The sequence below is a fragment of the Hevea brasiliensis genome, chromosome 5 (genome assembly GCF_030052815.1).
Source record: "Hevea brasiliensis isolate MT/VB/25A 57/8 chromosome 5, ASM3005281v1, whole genome shotgun sequence".
Lineage (NCBI taxonomy): Eukaryota > Viridiplantae > Streptophyta > Magnoliopsida > Malpighiales > Euphorbiaceae > Hevea > Hevea brasiliensis.
Genome location: NC_079497.1, coordinates 1848950 through 1865842, shown reverse-complemented (window position 1 = coordinate 1865842; position 16893 = coordinate 1848950). Strand labels below are relative to the sequence as shown.

The 16893-nt window shown below is 27.8% G+C and overlaps 1 protein-coding gene across 1 annotated transcript; it reads left to right on the top strand.

The window, feature by feature from the left end:
* Nucleotides 1-7227: 7227 nt before the first annotated feature.
* Nucleotides 7228-13321, top strand: LOC110661875 (growth-regulating factor 4). The gene is made up of 4 exons (XM_021820676.2): nucleotides 7228-7770; nucleotides 8793-9147; nucleotides 12488-12894; nucleotides 12972-13321. The coding sequence occupies exons 1-4, from the start codon at nucleotides 7545-7547 to the stop codon at nucleotides 13031-13033; spliced, it is 1050 nt and encodes a 349-aa protein (XP_021676368.2). The 5' UTR covers nucleotides 7228-7544; the 3' UTR covers nucleotides 13034-13321.
* The last annotated feature ends 3572 nt before the right edge of the window (nucleotides 13322-16893 follow it).

Below are 16893 nucleotides of genomic sequence, written 5' to 3'. Positions count from 1 at the left end.
ATACCACCTTCTGGCCAATGATGTGTTGGACTGCTGGCCGGATGGCAACACTGAGGTTCTAAAATTACAATATTTTATATTTGAATTTGGTGATGTCAGTCTCACTGTCTGCCTTTTATAGTTTTTAGACTATTCTAAGGTAGCTAGAGAGAGTGATTAGTCTAATGAACGCAAATGCACCTTTTATAGAATTAAAATTCGATTAATATTGAGTTAAATTTGTCTTGTAGGAATTAATTTGAATGTGACAAATTAAGTTGGAATGTCACTGTTGAATGTTGGCCCAAATAATAGAATCCAGCTACTCAAGTCAATTGCTCATCATCCAATCACCCCACAATTTTGCTGGCTGCCTCCCATTCCCAACACCAAAAGATACACGGAAGAATCCATCACATCAACAACCACCATGCAATTCCTGGCTTTCTCACAGTAAAGTTTCTACAGGCAGAATATGATACAGTCAAGTTTTGGGCTCCACCATGTTCATGCAATTTACTAATCTTTGGTATAATTAGTACATAAACCATTAATTCATCAACTCAACTCAATATTAACTAGTCTGTTAAAAAAAAAAACACTGAATATTAACTAGAATCACATAAATTAGCTTCTGCTATATTACAATTGAATATTTGCATGGCAAGGCCTTGATTATACTCTTTTTTTTTAATTACAACAGTAATTAGTACTTTCATGATGAAATTAAAAATTAAAAATTAAAATTTTAAAAATATGTTAATCATTTAGAATTCATCATTGATTCCAATTCAAGGTTCAGGAGGTCAAACTGTAAGATCCTTTTAGTTCAAGTTCCGATTCTATTTTAATTTTAATTTTTATATAATAAGAATTAAAAAAATATATAATTTTAATATAAAATTGAACCAAAATAATTGATTTTGATCTAATTTAAAAGTGATTTGATTACCATAATTTTAATTCCATTTCAATTTTTGGACAATTTTAAATTAAACTATAATGAGGTCTACTTAGTCCCAATTTTTTTTTTATCTCTCAAACACAAGGGCGGAGGAATGACAACATGATAAAATATATCTGCAAAAATTATTCAATTCGAATTTGACCCAAAACTTATTATTATTATTATTCAAAAAATATTAAAATCGTTTAATTTTATATATTTTAATTAGTAATTTATATTTTAAAATTTAATATTTTTTAAAATATTTAAATTTTATTTTTTTGAAATATAATATATTAAAATTTATAAATATTATGATAAAAAATTTAAATTTTATATTTAATTAATAATTTATATAAATAATTTTAAATAATAAATACTCAATATATAAAAATTAAATTCAATCTGAATATTATTTATCAAATATAATTTCACTCCAAATCTAATTTTATATTATCTAAATTCATTTTATTAAGATTCAATTAAATTAATTACTGTAAATATTTAATTTATTAGCATCTTAAAGGGTGAGTTTTGTAATTAATAGAAATAATAAAATAAAATAATAAATGTTTTTCCCAGAGAAAATAAAAAAGGTTGGCAAATACCTTCACCTGGTCCCCATCTTTGTTTCCGTTTCATCGGGAGGTAAAAAGGAAATGAAACACTAGTTGTCCTCTTCCTAACCAACATGTGAGCATGGGTCCACTACTCATCAACCTGGTCTATCAAAGATTTGGGGTTATGTGTGTGTGTATATATATATATATATATATATATATATATATATATATATATATATATATATATGTATAAAATAAGCTATTATCAAAATAAATTTTTATATAAAAAACGATCACACTCAATATTAGCAATCAGCGCAAAATTTAATAAATTTGTGTAAAATATTTATTTCTATAATTAATTTATAATTAAGGCTTTATTATTATTATTATTAAAAATTATAATTTTTTTATCTCTAAATAAATATATTCAACTCAATTAAATTTTTATCTCAAAAATTTAAGATCGGCTGTATAGATTCTCTTTCTCCACTTTAAACGATTTTGGATTAAATCATAAAAAATATTTAATATTTCTGAGTTATGTTGTATTATTATTCTCTAAGTCAGTTTAGACCTACCGCTTATTTTCTTTTTATTCCCTAATCTAATATGCTTTACTTGTCTAACCGGAGTTTCCATATATCTACGTTTCACATGATCAAAACATCTTAATATTCCTTCTCTCAACTTACCCTCAATTGGCACTACTCCTATTTTTTCTATAATACTCTCATTATGGATTTTATCTAATATAGTATGGCTACTCATTTACCTTAACATTCTCATATCTGCAACTCTTATCTTAAACACATACGACTCTTTCAGTGCTCAACACTCACTGCCCTATAACGTAGCCGATCGTATGATTTTACGATAAAATTTTATTTTTAAATTTATTAAAAATCTTACGATCATATAAAATTCTAGTATCACGTTTCTACTTCAATCATCTAACTTTAAACCCATGACTAACATCCTCTTCACATTATCTCTAAAAAAAATATAATATAAATTTTTTTTTTCCTGTTAATTAATGGGCAAGATAAAAAATAATATTGAGTAAAATTTATTTAGTTTATATTATGTGTGAAATAAGTATATGTACTCACTGCAAGGATCAATCATTGCAATTTTGTTTCACAAAAGCAAGAAAGGGTTTACAGGTTAAAATCAAAAAAAAAAAATTCCATTTGTTTTGCAATGGATTGAGACAGCGACCTAACCAAGTAACCATGTTTGGTGCATGGTGAATAGTCAATTCGCTGCTTCATCTGCAGCAATTCTCAGTTACCTAAAACTTAAGTTTGGTTGAACAAGTTTGTCATTTTCTGGATTATTTACTCTGCCATTTTTAATATTTCAGTACTTCTGTGGATTTCATTTTATTGTTGTTTGAATTGATAGAGCGTATATGAGTCGGTTTGAATAGGTTTATTATATTTTGTTAAATTAAATTGATAAAGTAAATTTTAATAATATTTAAATTAAAATTAATAAATTAAATTATAAAATTATGTACATATGATTTTTCATTAAATGGATTGTATTTAGTTTAGGTGATTTTTACGTATTCAAATTTTTTTGAAATTTTTATAATTTAACTCTTATTAATTATTATGCATTATTTAAAAAAAATATTTTAGAATATATTATTCAATAAAAAATAAAATAAAATAAAATTATTTACATATTTTTTAAATATATATATATATATATATAATTTGTTTAAATAAAACTTTTATTATGTTAATTCAAAATTCAAATCAAAATTTTAATTTATAATTATTTTTAAAATATAACAAATATTTAAATATATAAAACTACTAATTTCGATTTCAATTTATTCATATTAATGGGTTGAATGTTTTTTATACACCATGGATATTACTATTATTTTTTTTAATTGAAAGAGTGATCTCCATTTCAATTTGCTCTGTTCTAATAGCTTTATTTATAATTAATTTTTCTCCCTTTAATTTATATTAATTTTTTAATATTACAAAAAATTAATTATAATTTAATATAATTTATTAAATTTATTTTAATATTATAATATTTTTAAATCATTAGCTTATATTAATCACATAATTATTTTTTATAAATTTTTATTTAAATTGTAGACGATGTTTTAATTTTTTTAGATTTTATTAAAAGGATAATTATATAATATCTACAATTTTTTTAATTAAATTAAATTACTTTAATATAAATTAATATATTTTTATATAAATATATATATATATATATTAACCCTCTTATATCATAACGTCTCCCTTGGAAAAGTGGTTGGTGATAAAATCAAGAAGGGAGTGGTCCATGGATTCTGAATTGGTTTCAGTCCAATTCAATATTTGATGGGCCCCGCCCTAGAATGTCACCCGCATTCCGGCAAGCAACCGGTGACTTTGTAGGGGGTTCACCGGCTATGGAGGTTGACGTTTTAGGTAGCTTATCCTTTTCCTTTTTGGGCCTGATGGGCCCCATTCTCTATCCAGCCCATCATGTGTGGTTGCTGTCAGGTAAAGCACAGGCAATTGGCGTGCCTAGGGTACAAATCATGAGCCTCACGCATCTCCTCTCCTCTCCTCTCCTTTTCCTTTTCCCCTGTATTGTGTGGCTAATTAATTATTATATATTTTTTTAATTAATATTAATATTGTTATGAATGTACCAAAATTTTTTGTAAAATATGAAATATTACCTCTGTGATTCAATATAATGAATGGTTTAGGTAGAATAGTGAAACAATGTGAAAAGCATGGTAAACGCTGAAATTGCTACCTTTTGTCCTCCTAATAAAAGTAATTTAGTGCGGTAGAAACCAGAATTTACTGTGCTTATATATATATATATATATATATATATATATATATATATGTATATATAGATAGCCCCAAGTGACAATTAAATATTTTTGGTCAAATAGTGATATCGAAATGCTAGCCTTTCAATGTAACAACCGCTTTCGGTAAATACCAACTACTGAATTACTACTTTGTGATCTTAATGAAAGTAATTTAGTGCCGTTAAAAATGGTGTATGATGTCATTTATATGTTAATTATTATTATTTTAATAATTAATTTGAATTAAAATTTAAATTTTAGGGTAATAAAGACTAGTTTCACTCAATAATATTAAATTAAAATTTTAAAATTATATAAAAAAATAATAAATTGAATAAAATCACAATATATGTCAATATCTATATATAATAAGAAAATTTATAATAAGGAAAAAATTCGTCGGCTTTTAAAAACTATTTTTTCCTAATAAAAAAGAAAGTGATTTAAAAGAGGAGAAAGTACATGACAATTCCTTAGATTATTTATTTTTTTAAGAAATTATATATATACAAAAAGCTATGCATATAATTCAAAAATCGCTTAAAACTCAATTATGTTTTATATTTATTGAAAGTGTTCAATTTAACATATTTTTATTTTTTTATTTAATTTATTTTAAAAATTAAAAAATATATAATTTTAAGCATTGATTTTTTTAACTTAAATAAAAAAATTAAAAAATTTAGTCTCAAAATTAAAAAAATTAACTTTTTTATTTGAAAAACAAAATAAGAAATTTAATTAATAAATTTCAATTTTTGACTTAAATTGATATTAAATTAAAGTTTTTAATTAATTTAAATAAAAAAGTAAAACTGTGATAAATTAAATTTTTTCAATAAATATATGAGATAAATTAAATATTCTTCCAATTCAAAAGGCGGATAAATTATTTTTATTTTTCATTTTTTATGCATAAAATACAATATCACAATCAAAAGCAAGCTACTTTAGGGAGTGTTTATTAATACTCTTATCAATAAAACAATTACTATAATGGCAATTGTCTAGCTACCATCATTTCTCATTGCCATGGTCCATTGAGGCATGCCAACCATTTCACACTAATACCATTATAGCCACCTTGAGTTGTTATTTTCCCCTAATGATTATTCATAAATATTACATAATCATGATTTTTCATTATTCTATAATTTAAAATATAAATTATATTATTTAAATAAATAATAATCAAGAGATATGAAAGTATTATTACATATACAAATAAAAAAAAATAGTTTAAATAGCATAAACGAGAAAGAATTAAAAAAACCATATTTATTTAATCATAATCAATTATTTTTTTGAGCTTAAATTTTAAATTATAATAAATAATTTACAAACTATTAAATGTTAATAAAAATCAATTAATGTTACCTTCTTTATTCAATGTAATTAACGGTTTAGGTAAAACAGTGAAACAATGAAGAGCATAGCAAATGCTGAAATTGATGTCTTTTAAATAAAAGTAATTTGGTAAAATAGTGATATTTAAAAGCTAGCATTTCAATATAGCAACCGATTTCGATAAATACACACTAATCACAATCAATTAAATAAAATTTTTAGAAATTCTTGAAAACTTTTATTTTTTTTTAATTTTTAAATATTTTAAAAAACTTTACCTTTCTTCTAAATACAAAAGAATTATGAATGTTTAGAAATCATGAAAAATCGTATTTTAAAAATTTTATTTAAAAAAAAAATTTACTTTACTTTATTTTTTTCTAAACAGAAGGTAATAAAAATAATTTAGTGTTGTTCAAAATGGTTTATTATGTTAATAAATGAATGAAGAAAATTATGAGTTAATATTTTTAATTTATTTAATAAATGAATCACTTTATTTTATATCTTGTAATTATTTTAGTAACCAATAAAATAAGTATATTTATCTATTATTGTAAGAAAAAGGTTTTCAACACAAATTATAAATACAAAAAATTATGAATATAATTACTATTTATGTTTTATGCATAAAATACAATATTATAATGACAAGCAAGCAATTTTAGAGTTTGTTTTGAATTATTAGCACAAATATATTAAAAACTATATATAATTTAAAAAAATCAATTAAAATTTTCAGAAAAATGATTTATAAGGTAATAGAATGTTTGATGAAATTTTAAAGTTATTAATTTAACTTAATTTTGAAGGGTTAAAATTATTAAAACTAATTTTTTTGGATTTTTAAAATTATTAAAATTAGTGATTAAAACTAAGTATTGGCTTCATGAGGGAGATAATCATTTTCATGAATCTTAATGAGATTAACTATAAATTATCATGTATTTATTTTGAACCGAATCATAAACATTGATTAACTAGTACAAATCAACGTTACTCCATGAGATTTAATCATGATTATTATTTGATATTTTAATTTTGATAATTTTACAAATTAATTATGTTAATATTTGTATTTATTTATTTAAAGTTGTTTACTTTGCTGATAAATAATTATAACTCAAAAACTAAAAAGTAAATAATAAATTATCTTTTAAAAAGCATTATTTTAAATATTATTAAAAAAATTAGTTAATTTAAAATTATGATAATTTAAATATAGAAATTTAATTTATAATATTTTTTAATTAATATATTTAAATAAATATTTTTCTTTTGCGAAGGGCAATGATAAACAGAGCCTATGACCATTGCCAACCACTTGACGTTCAGGGGGATCCAAAGCCATTAAAGCCTCAATCTGCCAAGAAAAGAAAAGTACAAAAACCCAAACCCCAGGAAGAAAAAAAAGAAAAAGAAAATTTATTTATTTAAAAACAAAACAAAAACAGCTTCAGCAGTAATTGGCAAAGTGAAAACACAAAAATTCCTATTAAGAAAATCACCAATAATTAGTTGGAAACTTTTCATTAATGCAAATGCAATACAATTGTCTCCCTCAATAAAATCAGACCAAACTTGGCTTTGAGTATCCCCTCCTCACAGACACTGCCCTGCCCCCCTTTCCCAACACAACAACCCACAAAGACACTCAGACTGTGACACGCAAACACACACAAATACATATATACACACTAGCCTACAATACTAAATGGTTGAGACACAGCCTGATCTGTGTCCCGTGTCCCTCCTCCCTGTCCTGGTCCATGTTTGAGTTTTTGGGTCTGGAAGATATAGTTAGTAGCAGCAGCAGTAGTAATACTAGGAGTAGTTGAAAGTGGTGGTGGCGGCGGTGGAGATGAATAGTGGTGGTGTAGGAGGGGTGGGGGGAGTCACGGGGGGGATGGGGACAGGGGTGTTGGCAATGAGGTCTCCATTTACAGTGTCTCAGTGGCAAGAACTGGAACACCAAGCTTTGATTTTTAAGTACATGGTGGCAGGTTTGCCTGTGCCACCTGATCTGGTGCTCCCCATTCAGAAGAGCTTTGAGTCCATTTCTCATAGATTTTTCCACCATTCCACCGGTAAGCAAGTTCTCTAATTGTTTGTGTGCGTTTCTACTCTCTCTCTTGTCTTGGTCATCTAATTTTTTGGTTTCTTGATTGAAAATTTTCATTCCAGCGGTGCTTGATTTGATTTGGGAATCTTCCTGCGTATCCCTTTCTTTCTCTCTCTTCTTTTTGGAATAAAACTTTGGTTTTTGTTGATGATAATTTTTTTTTTTTAGAATAAATCCGTTCTTCCGAAAGCTTTTGTTTTGTTTGTTTACTTGTTTTTGTGTTCTTGTTTTCGATTGGGTAGTTATAGACTCGAAAATATATATAAAAAAAAAAGGTTTGAAAGAAATGGTACTTTTCAGTGGATTTTATGCTTCAAATCGTATTCTTCTTCTCTTATTATTATTATTTTTAGAAAAGGAATAGATGAAGAGAGAGTTGATATATTTGTTGGTTTTCAATGTTAGAAGACAAACGGAAAATACCCTTTTGCAGCAGAAATTCTTTGATTCTAAATGCGGGGGGCGGTGGTGGGGGGTTGTCATAGTTTAGGCAATAGTTGATCAATATAAAATTAGCTTTTAGGGACAAAGACTGGAGATTTTGACGCTTATGCAAAATTTTCTACAAGAAAAAGTTCAGTGTCCAAGTATTATTGGTTTAACACAAACTTTTCTTGCTTAGACCCTTCCTTGGCCAAGAGTTTATTCTTTTTTTGATTTATTGATAGGGTTCAAAATTTTGTTCTTTATTTCAAGCATTAGACAATTATATTCCCTTCCCCCTTTTGGGTTTTACTAATTGTTGATGTCAGAAGATGATTTAAGCTGATTTCTGTAGTTGTCCATGTGATATTGTTAATGTCTAGATGATGAAGTGCAGCGTACCTCTGCTATAATTTGTTGATACAATAGTATGACACTGATTATTAAGATTATACCATTCTAAGCAGAATGAATTCTCATGTCCTTGTTGTTCCTGATACTTCTCACTATTGATATTGAATTATTTGCATTATGTAGTATCACTTTTTAAGCATTATTTTGCAGCGGGTTATTGCTCCTTCTATGGGAAGAAGGTTGACCCGGAGCCGGGACGATGCAGGAGAACTGATGGCAAGAAGTGGAGGTGCTCCAAAGATGCATACCCAGACTCCAAGTATTGTGAGCGCCACATGCACCGTGGCCGCAACCGTTCAAGAAAGCCTGTGGAATCACAAACTATGACACAGTCATCGTCCACTGTGACATCACTGACTGTTACTGGAAGCAGCAGTGGGACCGGAGGCTTCCAGAACCTTCCATTGCACACCTTTGGTAATCTCCAGGGCACTGGTTCTGGAACTAACCAATCCCATTATAATATGGACTCCATTCCCTATGGAATCCCTAGCAAAGATTACAGGTATTGCTTCTTGTAAGTATGTATGTATATATGTATTTGTGCTTTTATTTGGATAGGCTAGGAAATTGGATAGTAACTTGAAGCCTGATCACTTGAGAGAACAAAGCTCTCTTGCTAAGCTCATAAGAGTACTTATGGGAGGATTATGCTTTTCTAATTGTTGTAACTAGTATTATTATATTATTTAGGAAAGAACAACAATAAACGTATAATTCAAGTATAGGCTTCATGTTAGAAAATTTAAATGTGGTCAGTTGTTGTGTACATCACATTCCTCCTTTGTTGGGGTGAAATTTTGTACCAGAGGGTAGATTCTGGATCATTGTCATCTGGAAGTGGAAATGTTATAAACATTTTTCAAGTTTCTGTCAGGCTCTGGGTTCTGGGCCCTGGTGTCTACAAGAGGGAGGACCTTTGTAGTGTCACAACAGAATGTTATTTTTGTTTGTCAGTCTTGCTCTCTCGTACTATGCTTTGTGCTTTCTCTGTAAAAATAATGCTAGAATTCTGACAGCCACTAGGAATTGTCTTCAGCACATCAATGGTTGCAAAGTTATCAACTCTCTTCAGTTTCTGTCTAGAGGAACAGATGAGAGAGATAAAAAGGGTAAGTCTACGACAGCAGATTTATGTGGGCAAGGATAGCCTGCAATTTTCAGAATAAAAAGAAGTGTCAGTTTCTGCCTGACTTTTGGTTTTCCTATGGGAAACTCTGCAGAGTACACTTGTTATCTATGCCTGCAGGCAGCAAAACCATTTACTTCCTTGTACTTGATGGTTAAAGGCTTATGGCTTCTTTTCTATATATTATGTGAAATATGCATGCATATATATATGCATACAAAGTTCCTAATGTGCTACATGTATATATATTTTTTTGGTGTTCAAACATGTTGCTATATGCAGTAAATTTTGGAAAGCTTTATATGTTCATACTGTTGCTAGATCTAGTGTTTGGGCCAATTTTGTGTGGTAGGAATTGTAGGGAAGACTATTGCAATATAGGTAGCAGATGAATTGCGGGAACATTTCAGTTTTTAGCTAGATTCAGGTTTTGGGCCCTGATGTCCTTGATAATAGTTGTCAAATCTGTTGTCTTTGCAGAGTTTGTTTTCTCTGTCTTTTCTTTGGTCACTCGTCTCTGCTTTTGCATGCTGTTTATGCTGTTAAATTTGTTGTAGAATTCTGGCAAGCTCTTTTAATTTCTTGAGTGTGCAAAACTAGTGTTAGCTTCCTCTGCAGTTTCTGTTGAAATGTGAAGATGAGGAGGGTGGACTAATCAGTTTTGCAGAAAATTTACGTTAGAAGGATTAGCTGCCTTAAATCTTTTGGAGAAAGTCGGGTGTACATTTCATTCTGAATATATGGTGTTAAAAATGATTTTATATGCTGCTCTGTGCTCTCTTTAATATCTGTCTGCAACATTTTACTGCTAAAGCTATTATGATTTCTGATATCCAGGTATTGCTGGATGTTATTCTTAACATTTATTTGCAGTTTTTCCACACTTGTTCACCTTTTTTTCATTAAATTCTTAAAACTGGTTTTGTCGATTGGTAGATGCATCATGCTATATTAGCTGGTCTATTTGTGTTTGAAGATACTTGCTAGATGAAAATTCTGTTGGGGATGCCAATGGAATTCCATCCTTCAAGCTTCTCTTTCATTCCTTCACTTTGTTGACCTTAATATCTGTGAAGCTTGTGTAGAGGACAAGCCACTGAATAGTAGGTATTGCAACTTAATTATGAGAAAGCTTATAGATGATATTGTTTGGTTACTAAATATGATAATGTTTGATTGGATAATTTATTCACTTTGTTCTCTGGTTCGGTCTAAGCCAAGAATCTGAATATTGTTATATTCCCATATGAAATTAGATTTTGAAGTTGCTTGAATTTTCTGTATTTTCTTTATCAATTCGTTCCTCAAAACCTACAAAATTTTATCATCTTCTTTTAGGTATCAGGATGTCAACTAATATTTTGATCCCAAATCCATTTAACCTATACCCTCCACAGGTTTCCTTTCTAATTCTAGCGTTTCTTTCTCGGTGCCATATGCTTTTTGGGCCTTCTGATCTGTTCTAAGATGCTGTATATTCTTAACTTGGTTGTATCCAATGCTATTACAATGACTGAAATTTTACCTGTTTATGGGTCCTCATGTTTAATTTAGCACTTGATACAAGAAATGTATTTCATCAATTCTCTGCAATGGAAGGACTTCCATTCTTTTTTGAAGGCAAATTTTCTTCTTGTTTATTGATTCATTTATTTATTTAGAACTTAGAATTAATGCTGAAATTTCAGACTTTGTGAAGGCTAAAATGATTGGGAATTTAGGTGTAGAATTGAGGGTTTGTGAAAGCATGGAACTAAGAGGAGAATTGACAAAGAAGAGAATATTTGTGGATTGTAAACAATAAAACAAAAGGTTTAGAAGGGTGTAGATTTGGGAAGTAAAAGTAGTACAAGAAGCAGGGTTTTGGGTCTGTTTGCAATACTGAATTAGGCAAAGTGAACAATAGAACAGTTTAGGCTTCACGCTAAAAACTTCCTTAGGCATCACACCCAAGGTTCTGTAGGATCACACTTAGGGTTAATTTGCATCGCAAAACTCAAAGCATAATTGCCATAATTCATCTTGATCAAAGCTTTTTTATGATACTACAAACATAGATATTTATAGAGTCAAAAGGTAATCTTTAACCTTTAAGATTTGATTCCCAAAAGTAAACTTTAACCTTTAAGTAATCCAAAAAAGGTAATCCTTACCCAACAAGGGATCTAAATAAAGATTCCTATAGAATCTAGATCTTTCCAGCAAATCTGAAATTACAAAATTATCCATGTGACACAATAAGTAAAATTTTAAAAGAACTAGAAAGTACTCTAAGCTTCTTGAGTATTTGAGTATGAATGTTCTCAAATTCATTGGCTGCATCATCTGAAATGCCTTGTTTTATTATTTCATGCATCACATTAGTTAAGGGCATGTCGAATTTAGTCAATCCTATGTGTTTTAACACTGACAAATCACAAACTTGATGCGGAGACATCAGATAGTCATTGAAGTGTGTTTTCTAGGATCACAATTGCAGTTTTAATGATATCCCAAGTCCAAACTGATTCAGTTTTTATAAGATATGGAATACCTTTTAGTTATACTGCTTATCCTGCAGCTTTCATTGCTTGCTTCCTCATTTTATGCTTGTCTTTAGAATTCATGCTTAGCTGATTTTGGTTGTCTTTACTAGAGTCAAGGACCGCCCTAAAATAATTTATAGTTTGCAATTCAATTTTCAAAAGAAGATTTCTCTTAATGGATGCTGAAACAGGTATGGTCAAGGACTTAAGTCTGAGGTTGGGGAGCATAGCTTCATCTCTGAAGCTTCAGGAAGCAACAGGAGTCTCCAGATTGACTCGCAGCTAGACAGTGCATGGCCTTTGATGCAATCCAGAGTCTCATCATTTGCCACGTCAAAGTCGGCTGATAATTCAATGTTGCAGAATGATTATCCCCAGCATTCATTTTTTGATGGTGCATTTACAACTGGGGAACCTGTGAAGCAGGGCGGTCAGTCTCTTCGACCCTTCTTTGACGAGTGGCCTAAAACCAGGGACTCTTGGTCTGGCTTTGAAGATGACAGATCCAACCCAACTTCATTTTCTACAACCCGCCTTTCAATATCTACTCCCATGGCTTCATCCGACTTGTCCACACCAAGCTCTCGTTCACCACATGGTGAGACTTAAAACAAGGATTGTATTCAGAAATTCCCGTCTCTTTTCTGATTCCTTTCTTCTGATATTGTGCTACAGATAACCGAGAGAGTATGTCAAGAATTGATGGAGCTGTTGCAGAATGTCCTGGCAAATTGTAACAGTATCTAACATGCAGATGCTTGAAAGATCCGTCGATCCCTTGACGTACTTTGATTTTCAATCACGGTTAAATCTGTTGTGGTTATCCGCATAGATGTTTGTGTAATGCATACATTTGAAGCTTTGCAAACTCCAGTTTTAGTTTGTAGAATAAAACAAATTCAGCTGTGGTGATTGAGAAACCAAGAATATTGTGGGATTCTGTATTGAAACAGGGGGCAACAATTTTTGGCTTCACTTGGAACTAGTTGCTTCTTGGTATATAAAAATTATTAGCTTGCAGATCAGATCCTAGTTGATATATACTTTTGCATATGCATTTATGTACAACATCTTCGTGATTGAGCTGATATTTTTTCTTTGAAAAATTTTTCAACTATTCAAATTCAATAAAATTTTGTAATTTAATTTAAAAATCTAATCTTTAATTATCCGAGGCCAATTGTGTGAATCACATGGATATGAAGCTGTGAAAGTGTTCTTTTATTTATTTATTTATTTATGAGCACTGCTAAATAGTTAAATTTGAAGTAACTCAAATAGTATTAATGTATATAATTTTACTATTATATCTTTAAAGAAATAGAGGAAACAGTTTAAAAATAACTTCAAACCTTGGAGTTTGTGAGGTAGCTCATTTAATAGCTCATGCAAAGGAAAGTGTGCATGCAACAAGCTATTATTGCTTGTAGCCATGCACATCATTCAAGAACTGATGATTCGAGAAGTGTGTCTATTGCATTAATGCATGCACATATGAGCTACTACATGCAGCGGTGATGAGCTAGCATAATAAATTAAATTACAAAGAATAATTAAATATAAATATAAAAATAAATATTACTGGACATGATATATAATTTTAACAAATTAAATTTATATTTTTCAAAAAAATAATATATATACACATTATAACTTGTATAATATATATATTTCAAGCAATAAAATGTTAAATAAGGGTAAGTAGCCCGACTGGCATAGAAGTATGCATTCCAGCGTGGTTTAGGATTCGAGCACTTCTTATGTCAAATGTTATTTTTTTTCCATTTATAAGCGCACCTAATACAATACATTCTTTATATATGTATATATATATTTTCGTTGATTTAAAAAGTGGATGAGGGCTAATAATCCGATCGGCACATGCTCCCAAGCATAAGATAGAGGTTTTAGGGTTCGATCCCTCCATTTGTCTCTTTTTTTTTCTTTTGTGATTCTTTATAATTATTTTCATTACAAAATATAATATTAAATTATAATGATTGTAAGTATTTTTAAATCCTAATTAATATTTTTCCTTAAAATTATAATATAACAAATTTTTAGATTTAAAATTATAAGATATATATAAATCATTTATTTATATATATCTAGTTTTACAGTATTAACATCACTTCACTACTATTAGAATAATCACCTATACAATGATCAATCGTTAAATCAACATCACTGCTACAATCATCACGTGTACAATATTATCACGATTATCATCACTAAATCATTGTTTTTAATTTAAATATAGAGGAAGCTCGTTAAAGATATTTAGAGAATGATAGAAATAAAAATAGCTATAGACAGAGATATTAAGATTATCATATATATAAAGATAAATAGAGGGAGAAAGAGATAAAGATGTGGAGAGAGATATATAGAAATGTATAAATCAATATGTGTTGATTTTGAAATAACTCTTGTGTGTGTGTGTGTGTATGTATATACAAAAATTTATCGAATGAGAGCTAATAGTCCGATTGGCACATGCTCCCAAGTATAAGGTAGAGTGTTTAGGATTCGATCCCTCCATTTGTCCTTTTTTTTTTTCTCTTTTGTGATTCTTTATAATTTTTTTATTAAAAAATATAATATTAAATTATAATGATTGAAAGTATTTTTAAACCCTAATTAACACTTTTCCTTAAAATTATAATATAACAAATGTTTAAATTTAAAATCATAAGATATATATATATATAAATCATTTACTTATATACACATAGTTTTATAGTATTAACAACACTTCACTACTATTAGAATAGTCACGTATACAATTATCAATAGTTAAATCAGCACCACCGCTATAATCACAAAGTGTACAATATTACCACCATTATCATCATTAAATCATTGCTTTTAATTTAAATATAGAGGGAGATAGTCAAAGATATTTAGAGAATGATAGAAATAAAATGAGTTATAGATAGATATATTAAGATTATCATATATATAAAGATAAATAGAGGGAGAGAGATATATAGAAATGCATAAATCAATAAATCAACACATATATTGATTTATGCATTTCTATATATCATATATATAAAGATAAATAGAAGAAGAGAGAGATAAAGATATATTTCTCTCCTTATCTTTATCTCTCTCTTCTTCTATTTATCTTTATATATATGATATATAAAAATGTATAAATCAATATATGTGTTGATTTTGAAATCAACACATATATTGATTTATGCATTTCTATATATCTCTCTCCACATCTTTATCTCTCTCTCCTTCTATTTATCTTTATATATATATGATAATCTTAATATCTCTATCTATAATTTATTTTATTTCTATTATTATCTAAATATCTTTGACTATCTCCTTCTATATTTAAATTAAAAATAATGATTTAATGATAATAATGACGGTAATATTGTACACGTGGTGATTATAGTGATAGTGTTGATTTAACTATTAATCGTTGTATAGGTGATTATTATAATAGTAGTGAAGTGGTGTTAATACTAAAAAACTAGATGTATATAAGTAAATGATTTATATATATCTTATAATTTTAAATCTAAACATTTGTTATATTATAATTTTAAGGAAAAGTGTTAATTAGGGTTTAAAAATACTTCAAATTATTACAGTTTAATATTATATTTTTTAATGAAAGGAATTATAAAGAATCATAAAGAAAAAAAAAGGCAAAAGAAAGATTCGAACTCTAAACCCTCTACCTTATGCTTGGGGGCATGTGCAATCGGGCTATTAGCCCTCATCCGCTTTGTAAATCAACAAAAAAATATATATACATATATAAAGAATGTATTGTGTTAAGTGTGCTTATAAATGAAAAAAAATAATATTTAATATAGAGAGGGCTTGAACCTTGAACCACGCTGAGATGCATGCTTCTATGCCAATCAAGCTACTTGCCCTCATCCAACATTTTATTGCATAAAATATATATATTATACAAACTCTAATGTGTGTGTTTGTATATATATATATATATATATATATATATATATATATATATATATATATAACATATTTTTTTCAAAAATATAAATTTTATTTGTTAAAAGTGTATATCATGTGTAATATTTATTTTTACATTTATATTTATCTATATCCATATAATTTATAAGTAAATGATTTAAATAACGATAATAGTGGTTATTATAAACTGTAGTGATTTTAGTATTTATAGAGTATATATAATTTAATATATATATATATATATAGTGAAATTTACATCATATTTTAATATTTTATATACTGAAAAAATATAAATATAACTAGTTTGACCGTCACCCTACCTACACTAATAAACCATCGCCATCATTATCATTCTAACACAACTATCAAATTTCAAACCAATTTTAATATGATACTTACTTTAATATCAATATTTATTGTTATAATATTTAATTTCATTTTTAAATACTATTTATTTCATTTCAATTAATATATATCAAATTTATATCATATTTGAAGTTTAAAAAAATAAATATAACTTATAGTATAGCTTATCATTAAAAATCAATATATCATATCTTATAACAAATATATTATTTGTAATAATTTATAGTATATAATATTTCTAAATTTGTATATTTTCATAGCA

Coding starts and splice junctions, on each gene's coding strand:
- LOC110661875 (XM_021820676.2), top strand. CDS start 7,545: ATGAATAGTGGTGGTGTAGGAGGGGTGGGGGGAGTCACGGGGGGGATG. Junction 7,771..8,792: donor ATTTTTCCACCATTCCACCG/GTAAGCAAGTTC, acceptor ATTATTTTGCAG/CGGGTTATTGCTCCTTCTAT. Junction 9,148..12,487: donor ATCCCTAGCAAAGATTACAG/GTATTGCTTCTT, acceptor ATGCTGAAACAG/GTATGGTCAAGGACTTAAGT.